The sequence below is a fragment of the Oryctolagus cuniculus genome, chromosome 8 (genome assembly GCF_964237555.1).
Source record: "Oryctolagus cuniculus chromosome 8, mOryCun1.1, whole genome shotgun sequence".
In the NCBI taxonomy this organism is placed as follows: Eukaryota; Metazoa; Chordata; class Mammalia; order Lagomorpha; family Leporidae; genus Oryctolagus; species Oryctolagus cuniculus.
In genome coordinates this window covers 67043420-67061660 of record NC_091439.1, presented here as the reverse complement: position 1 = coordinate 67061660, position 18241 = coordinate 67043420, and the positions used below count along the sequence as shown (strand labels likewise).

At 40.5% G+C, this 18241-nt stretch overlaps 1 protein-coding gene across 6 annotated transcripts in view; it reads left to right on the top strand.

Annotated features, from left to right (window-relative positions):
- Window positions 1-17098, top strand: part of RAP1GDS1 (Rap1 GTPase-GDP dissociation stimulator 1) — a 170356-nt gene extending 153258 nt beyond the window's left edge. For all 6 annotated transcript variants that reach the window (XM_070047837.1, XM_070047841.1, XM_070047840.1 and 3 more), the window contains 3 exons: window positions 1852-1978; window positions 5785-5913; window positions 15303-17098. In XM_070047837.1, the coding sequence (XP_069903938.1) occupies window positions 1852-1978; window positions 5785-5913; window positions 15303-15430 (384 nt within the window). In that variant the 3' untranslated portion in view covers window positions 15431-17098. The remainder of the gene's footprint in view (window positions 1-1851; window positions 1979-5784; window positions 5914-15302) is intronic.
- The last annotated feature ends 1143 nt before the right edge of the window (window positions 17099-18241 follow it).

Below are 18241 nucleotides of genomic sequence, written 5' to 3'. Positions count from 1 at the left end.
CTTTGGCCTGGACTACTAGCCCAGGCTGTTGCATCTATCTGGGGAGTGAACCAGCAGAGAGAGAGACAGATCTTCCATCTATAACTCTGACTTTGAAATAAAATAAATGTTGAAAGCTTCTCACTTTCAAAAAGGTTAGTGGAAAGAGACTTACTGGATGCCAGAATATAGCTAATATAAAAGCCACCATAAAAACGTAACCATTGGACTCCAGTTAGATTAGTATTTTTGATCATTAAAAAAAATTATATTGTCTATATAAATAGGTTTCTTAAAAATGTACATAAGATAGAAGTATGAAGTAAAACCTTTTTCAAATATTTTAGCAAATTAATTTGAAAAGAATTTCTTATTTCAAGTAGTTTGGTGTCATTTTTTGTTGAAATTTATTTATTTGAAATGCAGAGTAACCTAGAGAGAACTTCCTTCTGCTGGTTCACTGCCCATTCGCCCCTCAACAGCCAGGACTGGGCCAGGCTGAAGCCAGGAACTCTACCCTGGTATTCCATATGGGTGGCAAGAACCCAGGTACCGGGGCCTTTATTGGCCATCATCACAATGTTGGCTTAACCCACTGCACTGCAACACCACCCCCCAGTTTGTTATCATTGAATCCACCTTAGATTACTTAACATATAAGAGCTTACTTCAAAGTACTAAAAATTAGCAAAAGAAAACTGGTTTTAAAATATTCTAAAAATGAGACTTCTTCCTCTTATAATCCAAGAGTTCTAAGACAACAAAATCCTCTATAAGATGAAGACAAAAATGGTTAAAGAAACCTATAAGATGGCCGGCGCCGCAGCTCACTAGGCTAATCCTCCGCCTTGTGGCGCCGGCACACCGGGTTCTAGTCCCGGTCGGGGTGCTGGATTCTGCCCTGGTTGCCCCTCTTCCAGGCCAGCTCTCTGCTGTGGCCAGGGAGTGCAGTGGAGATGGCCCAAGTACTTGGGCCCTGCACCCCATGGGAGACCAGGAGAAGCACCTGGCTCCTGCCATCGGATCAGCGCGGTGCGTTGGCCTTGGCGGCCATTGGAGGGTGAACCAACGGCAAAGGAAGACCTTTCTCTCTGTCTCTCTCACTGTCCACTCTGCCTGTCAAAAAAAAAAAAAGAAAAGAAACCTATAAGATACACATCATACCAGCATCACAGATGAAGTCGCTGAGGTAACAGAAGTTCTGTACTGTGCTCAAAGTCATTGTTGGCGCTGTGATGTACTGAATGCAGAGCCCACTGCCACCCTGCCATGGAGATAGGACCATACTCTGGACACCATGAAGCATGGGGGCAGACAGAATTTTGATTGCAGTCCTATTTGATCCGTTTGCATGTCATAGTTCTCATTTGTGTCCGGTCAAACCAAGGAGTAAAAAAATGTATACTTTGGAAATTTATGCTCATTAAATAAATAAAAAAAAATGTATAAAAGCATTACCTAAAGCACCTAGAGAACAACTACCTGGGGGTAATGTAAAAATTGGGCCTTCTTAGGCCTTCCTTTTTTTAATCCAAGTTTTAGTCTCTGCTGTTGATATTGAGGTAGGTCAGCATTTAGGCAGTGGGGCTTTTATTTCTTTAGCTTTGGTAGCTTCTAGGCCTCTCTGTTCCTTGATATGAGGTGCAATGGTCTTTTTTCACTTAGGCAGTTTAAGTTGTCATCTTTTGATGAATTTATTTAAAGCTAAAAGCTTTTTCCTTTTCTTCTAGAAGAAAAAAATGTGGTTAAATGTAGTAGTGATTCATACAGGACACTGTCACAAAACCACTCAGCTTAACAATGAATTGACTGATTGTAATGCACTTTCACTATATTTAAAATTAAAGTTTATAATTCTGTTATTTATTGTAGGATGTAATTAAAACCATTGTGCAGAGTGGTGGCATCAAGCATCTAGTTACCATGGCAACTAGTGAACATGTAATAATGCAGAACGAAGCCCTTGTTGCTTTGGCACTAATAGCAGCTTTAGAATTGGGTAAGTACCCCAGTGACAAAGTTATTTTCTCCTATTTTTATCTTGTATGAAAGGAAGCACAGGAGTGGAACTGAAGTCACATAGGACCTTGACTGGAAGCATTTTGCCTGTACCTGTATCTGAAATAAGGGAACATCCATTAGATAGGTTGTCAGAGCTGTTTCCGTCAGCTCTGCTTTTAGTAACATTTTTATGGCAGTGCTCTGAGGTTGGCTTAATATTTTAATAATACCTCAAGTTATAGCCACTGAAAAAATATAGACAATGTTTTCAGCAGATTTCATGGAAGAAAAAAATAAGTATTTAAAATAAAACAGCGGCTGGCGCCACAGCTCACTAGGGTAATCCTCCACCTTGCGGCGCTGGCACACCGGGTTCTAGTCCCGGTCAGGGCGCCGGATTCTGTCCCGGTTGCCCCTCTTCCAGGCCAACTCTCTGCTGTGGCCCAGGAGTGCAGTGGAGGATGGCCCAAGTGCTTGGGCCCTGCACCCCATGGGAAACCAGAATAAGTACCTGGCTCCTGCCATCGGATCAGTGCGGTGCGCCGGCCGCGGCAGCCATTGGAGGGTGAACCAATGGCAAAAGGAAGACCTCTCTCTCTCTCACTGTCCACTCTGCCTGTCAAAAAACAAACTATATATATATATATATATATATATATATATATATATATATATATATAACAGCAAGTGAAAAGCCCACTCCTCTTCCAGTAACCCAGACTTTTTCAATCTCTGCTCTCTGTACTACTGATTTTTTTGTTAATCACCCCTTTCATTTTGGTTTCTATTGCTTTTGTAAAATTGCCTTCATTCTAAATTACCATCTTCTGTGTTGTTCTTACTTGTATTTTGCCATCAAATTCCCCAAAACAGAGCCTGAAGTATTGTGTTAATTTCTGTCTAATGCATTCCTATTTGGCAAAATTTTTCACAAGAAGCTAGTGTAAAGCATCTAGCTTATGAGTAGCAGCCTTTGGCTCAATAAACCCAGCCTGATACAGTAAGCCAAGCCCAGTGTATCAAGACATGGCCTATGTTTAAGACCTAAGACTCCTATACACAAAGGGGCTCATAGAATTAGGTGGGTCCTGTCCAATTCAAGGCATCTGGGTAAATTTAACCAATCCCCTCTTAATTCCCACTGATGACTTATAGCCATAATTCTCACTGGGGCAAGTGGCCCCACCAATGCCAATCCCAGCAAGGAGAAACCAAAAGGTAAATGGCCTCAATGGCTGGAGCTATGCCAATCCAAAGCCAGGAGCTTTCTCCAGGTCCCCCACGTGGGTATAGGGGCCCAAGGACTTTGGCTATCTTTTACTGCTTTCCTAGGCCATAGCAAAGAACTGGATTGGAAGTGGAGCAGCCAGGACTTGAACCACCACCCATATGGGATATCGGCACTGCAGGTAGCAGCTTTACTCACTACACTACAGCACAGACTCCTGAATCTGGTTTTTGTGCCCTTCATGTTTTGTATATTCCAAGCAAACTGCAACTTCATCAGCTTCCTAATAGTTGAGCATTTGCCTGGGTCTGATCACCTTACCCTAGAACTACAAAAAATGATAATACATATTCACATTTTAATTGTTACTGGTGATCACTAGGCCCCTAGACCCTAAAATGTGAATAAACCTATCCTGCCTTTAAATACACAATCCGCTTTGAAAAACCCTGTTTCTCCAGTCTACAGGCTATAAGAAACTGTCATTACAAATCTTTTGTATAATGTATTTAAAAGCATTTTGAAGAGTCCTTATTTTTTAAAATATAATTGTAGATTTACAGTGCAATTGAAAGAAATAGTAAAGAGTGATCCCAGTAGTAACAGTTTGGAGACCTATAGCATATCTCTATTGATATGTTACTTATCTTATTCAGATTCCCCAGTTTTATTAATGCTTATTTGTGTATATGTTAAGTTCTATATAGTTTTATTGTGTGGGACTGCATCTACCACCAGAGTTAACATACTGAAGACTTCCAACACCATAAAGATCCTTTCTGATGCCCATTTATAGCCACACCCACCTTCTGCCTCTATCCCCTAGAAAACAGTAACGTGTCCCTTCATTAATAAAATTTTATCATCTCAAAAATGCTACATACATTGGGCCAAACAACATAACCTTTTATGATTAACTTTTTGTATGTTTGCTCAGCATAATTCAAGTTATCTAATTTATATATAAATAGTTCATGCCTTTTTACTATTGAATAGTACTCCATGGTAAGTCCTTATATTATCATATTATATTATCAGGGCCGGCACCATGGCTCAATAGGCTAATCCTCCGCCTTGCGGCGCTGGCACACCGGGTTCTAGTCCCGATCGGGGCACCAGATTCTGTCCCGGTTGCCCCTCTTCCAGGCCAGCTCTCTGCTGTGGCCAGGGAGTGCAGTGGAGGATGGCCCAAGTGCTTGGGCCCTGCACCCCATGGGAGACCAGGAGAAGCACCTGGCTCCTGGCTTCGGATCAGCGCGATGCGCCGGCGGCCATTGGAAGGTGAACCAATGGCAAAAGGAAGACCTTTCTCTCTGTCTCTCTCACTGTCCACTCTGTTAAAAATAAAAAAAAATAAAAGATTCTTCATATATTATCATAGTTTAACAGTCACCTACTGAAGGACATCTTAACTGAATCCAGTTTTGAGCTTTAAAAAATAAGGCAGCTGAAAACACTTTTGTACAGGTTTTTAAGTGAATGTACATTTCCTTTTCTCTAGATAAATGCCTAGGAATGCAATTGCTGTGTTGTATGGTACCTACATGTTCAGTTTTTAAGGAAGTTGTCACCCTGTTTTCTAGAGTGGCTGTAATACATTTCTGTCAGCATTGTAAGACTGACCCAGTTTTTTCTCTGCATCCTTTCCAGCATTTGGTGTTGTCACTATTTTTAATCCTAGCCAACCTAACCACTATGTAATGATATCTCATTGTGGTTTTCATTTCCATCTCCCTAATGGCTAATAATATTGAATATATTTTCATATGCTTATTCATGACCTGTAAATATTTTTGGTGAAGTGCCTATGTTTTGCTTATTTTCTACTTCATTTAACTGTGTATGAGGATACCTCAAAAATTTCATATAAATGTATATTATGAAAAAAAACTATGCATGGATCTCAAAAATTTTTTTTCACCAACATAGACCTTTGATTCCAGTTTTCTATGAACTTTTTGAAATACCCTTGTATTTCTGTCCTATATTCAGTTCCTTTGATCTTTGTGTCTATCTGTCCCTCTACTGATGATACCATAGTATCTTGACTACTGCAGCTGTATAGTAAGCCTTAATATTGGATAGAGAAATTTTTATTCTTTACCAAAATTGTTTTAGCTATTCCACAGCCAGTGGCTTTTCAAATACATTTTAGTATGTATAAGCTTATCTATTTCTATAGAAATTTTTGATGGAATTTTCATGAGATTTATATTAGGAGACTTTCTTTTAAAGAAATAAAATATTTGTGGAAGAAATTAAGTGATATGTAGGATTTATTTCAAAATAACTTGATAGAGGTAGAAAAAATATTGTCTAATTCTTAATGGCAGTGGTTGTGTCTGTTTAGCACTTTTCATAAATTGCCTATTAAATATTAAGTCTAATTAACTCAAATGTATATGGAAATCTAGTTCTACTATTTTCATGTAGTCTGAATTTACTATTTTTCTAGATCATTGTTATTTATCAGTCTCTTTAGGGAGGTTCCATAGTTTCTAGCAGAGGAAGGTGGATTATCCTGAATGCACTGAGTTCATAACAGCAGATGTAACTCATTTTGCTTCATATTTTAGGCACTGCTGAAAAAGACCTAGAAAGTGCTAAACTTGTACAGATTTTACACAGACTGCTAGCAGATGAGAGAAGTGCTCCTGAAATAAAATACAATTCCATGGTCCTGATCTGTGCTCTCATGGGATCTGGTAAGTATTTCCTGTATCAATACATGATTAACACTAAATATTAAATGTGGCTGAATAGTTAATGGTGACTTGGGGTTTTAAAAGCTTTAGAAATTATTTCACAGAATATGTAGGATTACTTCTACAATGAAAACATTTCCAAAAGATTCTTGCTATAACAGAAAATACCATCTGGCAAATATAGGCAAAAATTAGTGTTAAATAAAGTTTTATTAACCCTAATGATTTATTTTATATAAAGAACAAGTTCTTCCTTTGTATGCTGTATTAGCTAAGAAATCCATCCTAGGAATCATGGGCATATCTTGGTATATGTTCTAAGAACACTTGAAAGGGCCATGTATTATATTAGGTAGAGTGATCTATCGATGTTGATTAGATCATGTTGATTGATGGTGGTGTCAATTATCCCAGGGTGTGATCATCTGAATGATTCTATCAATTACTGAGAAAGGAGTCTTTTTTTTTTAATTTTTAACCTTTATTTAATGAATATAAATTTCCAGAGTACAGAATATTGATTACAATGGCTTCCCCCCCATAACGTCCCTCCAACCTGCAACCCTCCCCTTATCCACTCCCTCTCCCCTTCCATTCATATCAAGATTCATTTTCAATTCTCTTTATATACAGATCAGTTTAGCATATATTAAGTAAAGATTTCAACAGTTTGCTCCCACACAGAAACATAAAGTGAAAAATACTCGTTGAGTACTAGTTATAGCATTAGATCTCAATGTACAGCACACTAAGGACAAAGATCCTACATGAGGAGTAAGTGCACAGTGACTCCTGTTGTTGACTTAACAAATTGACACTCTTGTTTATGGCATCAGTAATCACCCTAGGCTCTTGTCATGAGCTGCCAAGGCTATGGAAGCCCCCTGAGTTCACTGACTCTGATCATATTTAGACAAGGCCATGGTCAAAGTGGAAGTTCTCTCCTCCCTTCAGAGAAAGGTACCTCTCCTTCTTTGATGACCCATTCTTTCCACTGGGATCTCACTCATGGAGATCTTTCATTTAGGTTTTTTTTTCCCCCCGAGTGTCTTGGCTTTCCATGCCTGAAATACTCTCATGGGCATTTCAGCCGGATCTGCATACCTTAAGGGCTGATTCTGAGGCCAGAGTGCTGTTTAGGATATCTGCCATTCTATGGGTCTGCTGTGTATCTCACTTCCCATGTTGGATCATTCTCTCCCTTTTTGATTCTATCAGCTAGTATTTGCAGACACTATTGTTTATGTGATCCCTTTGGTTCTTAGTCCTATCATTATGATCAATTGTGAACAGAAATTGATCACTGGGACTAGTGAGATGGCATTGGTACATGCCACCTCGATGGGATTGAATTCGAATCCCCTGGTATGTTTCTAACTCTACTGTTTAGGTAAGTCAGCTTGAGCATGTCCCGAATTACACATCTCTTCCCTCTCTTATTCCCACTCTTATATTTAACAGTGATCACTTTTCAGTTAAGTTTCAGCACTTAAGAAGAATTGTGTATTGATTACAGTATTCAAAAGTATTAAGTAGAACAAACAAAAAAATACTAAGAGGGATAACATATTAAGCTGCTCATCAACAGTCAGGGTGAGGGCTGATCAAGTCACTGTTTCTCATAGTGTTCCTTTCACTTTAACAGGTTTCCTTTTTGGTGCTCAGTTAGTTGTCACCTATCAAGGAGAACAAGTGGTATTTGTCCCTTTAGGATTGGCTTATTTCACTCAACAATGTTTTCCAAATTCCTAACAGGGATCACTTTTCAGTTAAAATTTAAACGCCTAAGAATAATTGTGTGTTAATTACAGAGTTCAACCAATGGTACTAGAACAAAAAAAAAATACTAAAATGGATAAAGTATTACATTGTACATCAACCGTCAGGACAAGAGCTGATCAAGTCACTGTTTCTCATAGTGTCCATTTCACTTCAACAAGTTTCCCCTTTGGTGCTCAGTTAGTTGTCGCCAATCAGGGAGAACATATGATATTTGTCCCTTTGGGACTGGCTTAATTCACTCAGCATGATGTTTTCCAAATTCCTCCATCTTGTTGCAAATGACTGGGTTTCGTTGTTTTTGACTGCTGTATAGTATTCTATAGAGTACATGTCCCATAATTTCTTTATCCAGTCTACTGTTGATGGGCATTTGGGTTGGTTGCAGGTCTTAGCTATTGTGAATTGAGCTGCAATAAACATTAATGTGCAGACTGCTTTTTTGTTTGCCAATTTAATTTCCTTTGTGTAAATTCCAAGGAGTGGGATGGCTGGGTTGAATGGTAGGGTTATATTCAGGTTTCTGAGGAATCTCCAGACTGACTTCCATAGTGGCTTAACCAATTTGCATTCCCACCAACAGTGGGTTAGTGTCCCTTTTTCCCCACATCCTCTCCAGCATCTATTGTTGGTAGATTTCTGCATGTGAGCCATTCTAACTGGGGTGAGGTGGAACCTCATTGTGGTTTTGATTTGCATTTCCCTGATTGCTAGTGATCTTGAACATTTTTTCATGTGTCTGTTGGCCATTTGGATTTCCTCTTTTGAAAAATGTCTATTGAAGTCCTTGGCCCATCTCTTAAGTGGGTTGTTTGTTTTGATCTTGTGGAGTTTCTTGATTTCTTTGTAGATTCTGGTTATCAACCCTTTATCAGTTGCATAGTTTGCAAATATATTTTCCCATTCTGTCGGTTGTCTCTTCACTTTCCTGACTGTTTCTTTTGAGAAAGGAGTCTTTTGAATACTCCCAGTTATAATTGTGAATTGTCTGTTTCTCCTTCCAGGGCTATCAATTTCCGCTCCACTAATTTCTCAGCTCTGTTAGGTACATATACCTTCTCTTTGCCTTCTTAGTTCTGTTACATAGCATCCTTCACCGTCTCTAGTAATTTTCTTTGCTCTGAAGTCTACTTTACCTAATATTAACCTAGCTGTCTGTGCTTTCCATCTGCTAAATTGTTTATTTGAAGTATCTTATACTCGGCAGAGTTGGGTCATGTTCTTTAATCTACTCTGCCAATCCCTTTTATTTGATAATTCAGACCATTTCATTTATATTTAGTATAATGACATTATAGCTTGGCTGCAGTTTCATTATTGTTTCCTATTTGTACCATTTTTTTTCTTACCTCCAGAGGTTAACAACATTTTTTAGTACATTTATTCTTTAATTCTAAACTATTTCTTCTTATATACATTTAGAACCACAGTGGACAGTATTAAAATTTGTTTCCACCAGCAACCTTAATCAGAAAACTCTTGAAAGAAGGAAAGTCTATTGTGTCTACCTACAACCTACATTGAGAATATCTTGATTTCTCCTTCATTCCTGTATTTTCTCCAGGTACAGGACTTTGAACTCATAGTTCTTTTCTTTCTGCACTTAAATATTGTGCTTTCTTCTGCTATCTTCTAGCCTCCATGGTTTCTTATAAGAAATCATTGGGTTCCAATTTGTTTATTCCCATTTCTGTCTCAAGATTTTTTTTTTTTTTTTTTTTTTTTTTTTTTTTTTTTTTGACAGGCAGAGTGGACAGTGAGAGAGACACAGAGAGAAAGGTCTTCCTTTGCCGTTGGTTCACCCTCCAATGGCCGCCGCTGCAGCCGGCGCACCGCGCTGATCCTGGCAGGAGCCAGGAGCCAGGTGCTTTTCCTGGTCTCCCATGGGGTGCAGGGCCCAAGCACCTGGGCCATCCTCCACTGCACTCCCTGGCCATAGCAGAGAGCTGGCCTGGAAGAGGGGCAACCGGGACAGAATCCGGCGCCCCAACCGGGACTAGAACCCGGTGTGCCGGCGCCGCAAGGCGGAGGATTAGCCTATTGAGCCACGGCGCCGGCCTTGTCTCAAGATTTTTTGTCTGCAGATTGCAGATGACTATGATGTATCTTGACATGGATTTCTTTTGGTTATCCTGTTTTGAGGTTTGCTCAACTTCTTAGACACCTGAAGAGCTACATCTTCTGCTAAATTTACGAAGTTGTTAATACTTTAAGATTTTATTAATTTAGGAGAGAGAAATCTTCCATCCACTGGTTCATTCCCCAAATGGCCACACCCACTAGGGCTGAGTCAGGCTGAAGCCAGGAGCTTCAACCAGTTCTCCCACTTGGGCTATCTTCTGCTTTTCCAAAGCATTTTAGCATGGAGCTAGATTAAAGTGGAACAGCCAGGACTCAAACCGGCACCCATATGGTATGATGGTATTGCAGTGGCTTTACCCACAGTGCCATATTGCTAGCCCACATTATTTCTTCAGATATTTTTCAACTCTGCCCTGTTTCTCTTCCTTCTGAGTTTCTGATTAGACAAATGTGAGATCTTTGGATATAGTCCTCGGAGTCCTGAGTTGTCTCCCCCCACCCCCACAACTTTATTTCTTCCTTACTATTTAGATTCTTTGTTCAGCAGTTTGTTATTCTGTCTTAAAGTCCTCACCATTCTGATAGTGAGCCTTTCAAGTTTTATTTCAGTTATTGTATTTTTGTTTCAAAGCATTTAGATAAATTATTTTTCTACAATTTAAAAAATGCCATATTATGATTTAACCCATTTTAAAGTGTACAGTTTAGTGGCATTAAATACACTTACGTGCCTATGCAACCATCACCTTCAGTATCTAAACCTTTCCCATCTTTCCAAACTGAAACTCAGTACTCATTAAACAGTTACTCCTCATTCACTCCTCTTCTCAGCCTCTGGAAACTACCATTCTGTTTTTCGTCTGTATGAATATTACTACTCTAGACATCTTCTATGTGGAATGAAATATTTGTCCTTTTGTATCTGGCTTGTTTCATTTACATAGTATCTTTAAGATCCTCTGTGTTGTAGCATGTATCAGAATTTTATTTTCTTTTAAGGTAGAATAATGTTCCATTGTATGAATATCACATTTTGTTTATCCATTTTACCTATTGTATTATTGATACCATTTTCCTTTTGAGAATTGTTATGAACATTGATATACAGATATTTTTTATTCCCTAGTTTGAGTTCTTTTGGGTTTATACACACATGAAACTGCTGGGTCATACAGTAATTGTTCTGGTTTTTGAGGAACTACCATACTATTTTTTATAATGATTAGACCATTTTACATTTCTACTAGCATATGCAATGCATAAGTGTTCCATTTTTTCAATATCACCACCAATACATATAGTCTCCTCTTTCCACTTGCCCACCGGTGTCTCGGGCTACTGAGGTTCGACTTACCTCGTGTTCCAGCGCTGGTGCATTGATTCTGCCGCTGGTGTCCTGAATTGTGGGCCCCCATGCTCTCCACGCAGGTCCACTGTGAATCACTAGTTCCAGAAGAGTTTCCTCTGCTGTTTCTTCCCCTACTCTTCCTTGAACCTGCAGTATCTCCACTTTTATTAAACTGGCTCTTCCCGGACTATCAGTGTGCTCCCTTCCTATTCCACCATCTTGCCGCGCTCCCTTATAATAGCTATTCTAATGAGTGTGAGGAAATATCTTATTGTAGTCTTATTTTCATTTCTCTAACATGTGTTGATATTGTGGATCTCTTTGTATATTGATTGGTTATTTGTAGGTTATCTTTGGAGAAATGTCTACAAGTCTTTTACCTATTTTTTAAGTCAAATGGTTTTGTTGTTGAGTTGTAGTTCTTTATGTATAATCCCTAATCTCTTATGAGATAAGCAAATATTTGCTTATTTTGCTCTGATAGTATTTTTCCATTGATATAAATTATCCATTATTTGGTATTGTGTTAATTGATTCAAAGTATAATGACCAAAAAAGGATAACTTATATTTCTCTCTCCTTAAAACTTTAGTGTTTATGTTGGCATGCTTCAAACTCTACTCAATAGGTCAGACTACTGCTTGTGACACCCACATCTCCTATCAGAGTGCCAAATCGAGTCCCAGCTGCTCCACTTCTGATATAGCTTACTGCCAGTGCAGCAGATGACAACCCAAGAATGTGGGCCCCTTCCACCCACATGGGAGACCAAGATTGAATGCCCCTGGCTTCAGCCTGACCCAGCCCTGACTATTGTAGCCATTGGGGAGTGAACCAGCTGATGGAAGATAGCCATCTTTGGTCACAGCTTTTCAAACAAATATATGTTTATTTAGTGCAAAAATTTTACTGTATTTGAAAGGCAGAGTTTGGGGGGTAATCTTCCATGTGCTGGTTTACCCCTCAGATGGTTACAACAGCCAGGGCTAGTCAAGGCTAAAGCCAGGGGCCAGGAACTTCATCCAAGTCTCCTATGTGGGTGGCAGGGGCCCAAACACTTGCACTTGCTTTTCCCAGACCATTAGCAGAGAGCTGGATTGGAAGTGGAGCAGCTGGCACCCACATAGGATGCTAGTGGTAGTTTTACCCACTACACCACACCACCAGCCCCTGGTGCAAAAATTTGGAAGCCTTTGCATATAAGAGGTCTTCAAAAAGTTCATGAAAATGAGTAGTATGGAAAAACTTTACATGAATTTCAAAAATTTTTCTACAAAGTAAACTTTTAATTCCATTGTCCATGAACTTTTTGAAGTGCTTTCATAGGTAATAAGTGTGTAATCTACTGTGCTGGAGAACCCTAGAACTTATTCTTCCTATCTATGTTTTTGGGATGTTATCTAGCCTGTCTCTTCCTCCCTCCCCTTCCTAGCTTCTGACAGCCACTATTCTACTCTCCATTTCTGTGAAATCAACTTTAGCTTCTAAGAAAAAGAACATACAGTACTTGTGTTTTGTTCCTGGCTTATTTCATGGTGGTGTCCTTACATGCACAAAACTATTTCAATTTTATAAAATCCAATTTATTTTTCTTCTGTTGCCTGTGCTTTTGTCGTTGTTCCCAAGGAATCATTTTTAAAATCCTGTGTCAAAGTTTTCCCCCTATGCTTTCTTCTACAAGTCCTATCAGTTTTAGCTCTTTCATTTAGATTGTGGATCTACCCCCCCTTTAAATTTATTTATTTATCAGAAAAGCAGAGTGGTAGGAGGATAGTGCGAGGGAGGTTACATCCACCGGTTCACTCCTCAGATGCCTGTAACATGCAGGGCTGGGCCAGGACGTCCCATGTGGGTGACAGGAACCCAGGTAGTTTAGCCATCATCTGCTGCCTGCTAGCATGTACAACTGCAGAAAGCTGAATTGGAAACGGGGCAGGATTTGATCCCCGACACTCCAATATGGGATTTAAGAGTCCCAAGCAGCTGCTTAATCTGGTATACCACAGCACCTGCCCCTGTGTATCTTTGTCCTTATACTTGTACTACACTGTTTTGAATATCATAATGAGAGGTCAAACATCCACTGGTTCTCAAATTGCCACAATAGCCAGGGGTAGGCCAGGCCGAAGCCAGAAGCCCAGAACTCCGTCTCCCACATGGGTGGCAGGAGTACAAATACTTTGGCCCACGTTCTGCCTCTTTCTCAGACACATTAGCAGGGAGCTGTATCAGAAGTGGTGCACTCAGGACTCAAATCAGTGCTCTGCTGTGGGATGCCTGCATTCCAAGTGGCAGTTTAACCTGCTGCGCAACAACACTGGCCCCTCCATTAGGTTTTTTTTTTGTTTTTTTTTTTTTTTTGTTTTTTTTTTGGACAGGCAGAGTGGACAGAGAGAGAGACAGAGAAAGGTCTTCCTTTACCGTTGGTTCACCCTCCAATGGCCGGCACCGCACTGATCTGATGGCAGGAGCCAGGTGCTTCTCCTGGTCTCCCATGGGGTACAGGGCCCAAGTACTTGGGCCATCCTCCACTGCACTCCCAGGCCACAGCAGAGAGCTGGCCTGGAAGAGGGGCAACCAGGACAGAATCCGGCGCCCCGACCGGGACTAGAACCTGGTGTGCCGGCGCCGCAAGGCGGAGGATTAGCCGAGTGAGCCACGGCACCGGCCCCCTCCATTAGGTTTTGAAGTCAGTAATACTGTTTTGCAAGATTGCTTTGTGGATTCAAGGTACTTAAATTCCATATGAATTCTAGCATGGCTTTCTCTATTTCTCCTAAAAATGTTGGTCCTAGTTTTATATGTCAGTCTTATTAAACACAGGTATTTGAAGAGTGATTATATTAAACATATTTGACTTTAGTCTTAAAGGGAATTCTCCAATTTCCTGTAATTGACACTAAGTGGAGCAAGAAAGCCAGAAAGAGGAGGATAGGAAATCTGAAAGGTAGAACACTGTCAGAAAAATTTGTAGAAAGAACAAAAAGTATACATTTTAGCAGTTACCAAGGTTCTTACCAAAATCATTTTCATATTTGAACTCATGATAGGGTTAAGTACTACATAACTGAAACATGAGGTAATACAATGAGCTATGTTTAATTATAACTCATTATCCTAATCAATCTTAGACTACAGAATTTAACATCAGATATATCTTTATAAAAATATAGCAAATAGGGGCCGGCACTGTGGCAGAGCAGGTAAAGCTGCCACCTGCAGTGCCATCATCCCATATGAGCACCAGTTCAAGTCCCGGCTGTTCTACTTCCAATCTAGCTCTCTGCTATGGCCTGGGAAAGCAGTAGAAGATGGCCCAAGTCCTTGGGCCCCTGCACCCATGTGAGACCAGGAAGAAGCACCTGGCTCCTCACTCTGGATCAGCGCAGCTCTGGCCCTTGCGGCCAATTGAGGAGTGAACCAGCAGATGGAAGGCCTCTCTGGGGCCAGCACTGTGGCACAGCGGGTTAAAGCCCTGGCCTGAAGCACTGGCATCCCATATGGGCACTGGTTAGAGATCTGGCTGCTCCACTTCTGATCCAGTGCTCTGCTATGGCCTGGGAAAGCAGTGGAGGATGGCCCAAGTCCTTGAGGCCCTGCACCCACATGGGAGACCTGAGGGAAGCTCTGGCTTTGGATCAGCGCAGCTCTGGCCATTGCAGCCAATTGGGGAGTGAACCAGCGGATGGAAGACCTCTCTCTCTGCCTCTTTGTGTAACTACAACTTTCAAATAAATCTTTAAAATATATATCAAGCAAAGTTTCTGACTTTTTAACATATTCCTCGACTACTGCTACATCTTTCTCCAGAATTATATCTCAGATTCATCAAAATAAACATTTTGGGCATATATTTTTGGTAGAAAAATGTAGTGGCCAACTAAGCCTCCACCTGTGGTGCCAGTATCCCATATGGGCATTGGTTCATGTCCTAGCTGCTCCTCTTTTGATCCAGCTCTCTGCTTATGGCCTGGGAAAGCAGTGGAAGATGGCCTAAGTACATGGGAGACCTGGAAGAAGCTCTGGGCTTCATATTGGCTTGACTCTGGCCATTGTGGCCATTTGGGGAGTGAAACAATGGATGGAAGACCCTTCTGTCTTTCCCTGTCTAACTCTACCTGTCAAAATTTTAAAAACACAACTAACAGAAGCATATCTGCTATCTATTTTTGTCTTCCAGAGTCTCTACACAAGGAAGTCCAGGATTTGGCCTTTCTAGATGTTATATCCAAGCTTCGCAGTCATGAGAACAAAAATGTTGCCCAACAGGCCTCTCTCACAGAGCAGAGACTTACTGTGGAAAGCTGAGACGCACAGCATCTTCCCATCTCTGAACTCCCCTTTGTCCTCCATCCAGCTGCCTCTTCTGCTTCATTCTTTACCATATCACTTGTGCATGCGTGTAATGTTCCCATAGCAATGGAAGAACTGCTGTAGGTACCTGCCTAATAAGATTTCTAAACCCACAGTTAGTGTGAACATGGCTTTGTCAGAAACAGGTCTCCACCCATAACTGTTCTCTTGTATTCCTGTTGCTTGAACTACATTAATTAGAATGTGCATGTTGTAGTCCTTTGATGATATAAACTTGGTACTACATAATGACTTGCTCCTCACATGCCGTAAGCCACATAATAATGTACTGGTAAATTAGAAACAAAGAACGCAGCAGGACCTGTCTAGCTTATTGAAAATGAAACTGAATAGTAAAAATAGCTCCTTTTTTGGTGCTTCGGGAAGCACAGTGACCAAAAAACTGTATGGCTGTACATTCATTAATCTTACCTACTAATGTCAAACTCATGGTACCTAGAGTTGAATAAAATTCCAACGCTCTCAATCTTTACCCTATGGTTTCTCCTTTTTCCTAACTATGTAGACTACTAAAATGGCCACAAATTTGGCAAGACATCCTGAGGTTTCTGATGCCATATTTAATTGGCTGTCATTAACACCTTACTGTTAAAAACCTTGTAATTTTCAATGTGAAACTAGGGGTTGAAGAATCTGACATTAGAGCATTTGGGTTTTACCTGTATTTTAGATTCTGATCCATGTGCAGTTTCACCTCAGAATATCTTCCATGAGTTAATCAGCATTGTCCAACACTTGTACAAGTCACTTAGTACTTGTTTTCAGGTGAGGAAATGGTAGCTCACTGAAGAATGGGGGGAGGGGTTGTGTGTGTGTGTGTGTGTGTGTGTGCGCTGCTTCTCATCATTCAGGTGAAAGGTTTTCATCTTTCACAGTCCTTTTAAATCTTCTATTAGAACTAGCAGGACACAGGAGGAAAGATGAATAAGCTTGTTTAGACTAAAGGAAGGAAGGAAGTAATAAAAGCCATAGTAGCCAGTCCAGTTCATTCCACTGATGGTCTCATACCTGTCACTGTTAATTGTCCACCTCCACTTTCCCACTGAGAATGGCAGTAACCATAAAGACTCCCTTGGCAAAACAGAGTGTACTCTTCACTACTGCCACCACCACCACATGGTATTCTAGCGCTTTGAAACACAATCTTCATAAATTAACCAGAGCATCCCTGTGACCCGCCTGCCTTCTCTCTGTACCCGAATTTGACCACTGTTGGCCTAAGACAAGATGGCTCCAATATGGAAGGAGTGCAGGATAGTGGCAGGGGCTTCCAAGGAGGTGACAAGTGTCCTCCCCTCCAACATGAGATGCTGCACATCTCTATAGGTGTGCTAAGTTGGACTTTCGACTCCAATAAAACAACTATACTTCAGGGAAGTTAAAACCCTAATGGAGGTAAATAATCTTAACTGATTGTTCCCTTGGATATCCAAATAAGGGACTATTGTGAGTTCTTATGCTACACTTACTGTAAGAATGATCTTGTTTATTGTCAATCTTCTGGACTGGATAGTGGACTATATTTTATAGGTTTTGAAAAACATGTTGCATAATAGATTGTGCATATTAATAACTTAATAAATGGTATATCAAACTACAGTAGCATCATTTGTCTGGTTTTGTGTATTTTTACATATACCTCCAGCTCCTCTAACAGTGCTTGCTCACTGTGGGTTGTCAGTATTTGTTGAATGAATAAAATTCCTATTTCCATGAAGTTTCAAGACTCCCTAAACTAATTCCAGATAGACGATCGATAGGAAATTTGAGATTTAGGTAGTTTGACTTAAAGGGAAAAAGTTTTGATAGTAGGATCTGTCCCTTTCTGTATAATTACAGAAAGCCTCAGAACATTCTAAAATCAGATTTGAGAGGAGATGCCATCTGGACCAGCTTCCAGCAATCAATTCACCGATATGCTAGCAATTCTCATCTCTAGCAAAACAAAGGGCAATTTGAGTGACTAAGTGTTCTATAAAAAGACCAGAAGACCATGCATCTAAGATGACAAGGGTCCACCCAGTTACATCCTGCACTGCTGTGCCATGGCAGTGGGAGGCAGGTTACAGGCTGTACCGTCCCTTAGCTCCTCCCTTATCTCCTACCACCAACCTCACGAGTTAGTTTACTATCTACTCAGTGTGCTTCCTAAGGGAGGATACAGGCAGAACAGCACAACAAAGCTTTAACTATCATTTTGTGCCAGGATTAGAGCATAGATGAAAAGAAAAAAGGCCTAAAAATCCCAGGGAACAGGGGAAAGATGGCTGGCTGGGTGAAACACTAGAATAGTCCCCCTGCCTTCAGCCCCATTGTCAACTTGGAATCCCACTGACCACCCACCCCACCCCACCCCACCCTAGGTGGTAACTTCTTGATGCTCAGAACAAAACTGATCAAACACTAGCCTGTAATCCAGTGTTTTCCTTGATAAAACATGTTTGGGCATACTGATAAGGAAGATGTGGAATTAAGATTTTTCATTTCTGAAGTGATTTCCTGATGGGTGGAACGGGAGGCAACTGTCAGATGGAAGCAGCAATGTGAAATGTTCGGAGAAACCCTGCACGTGAAGAATTCAAAAACGAAATGCCCTTTCATATCATTAGAAAATACTAATTCTGTCGAGCACACCGGCTGAGGATGTCTGGATAAAGACATTTACTTAGGTGAGCATTACCTTTGTATCCAGCTGTTACAAGAATTAGCTTAAAAGCCATTTAACTCTAGGAAACCATGATGCTT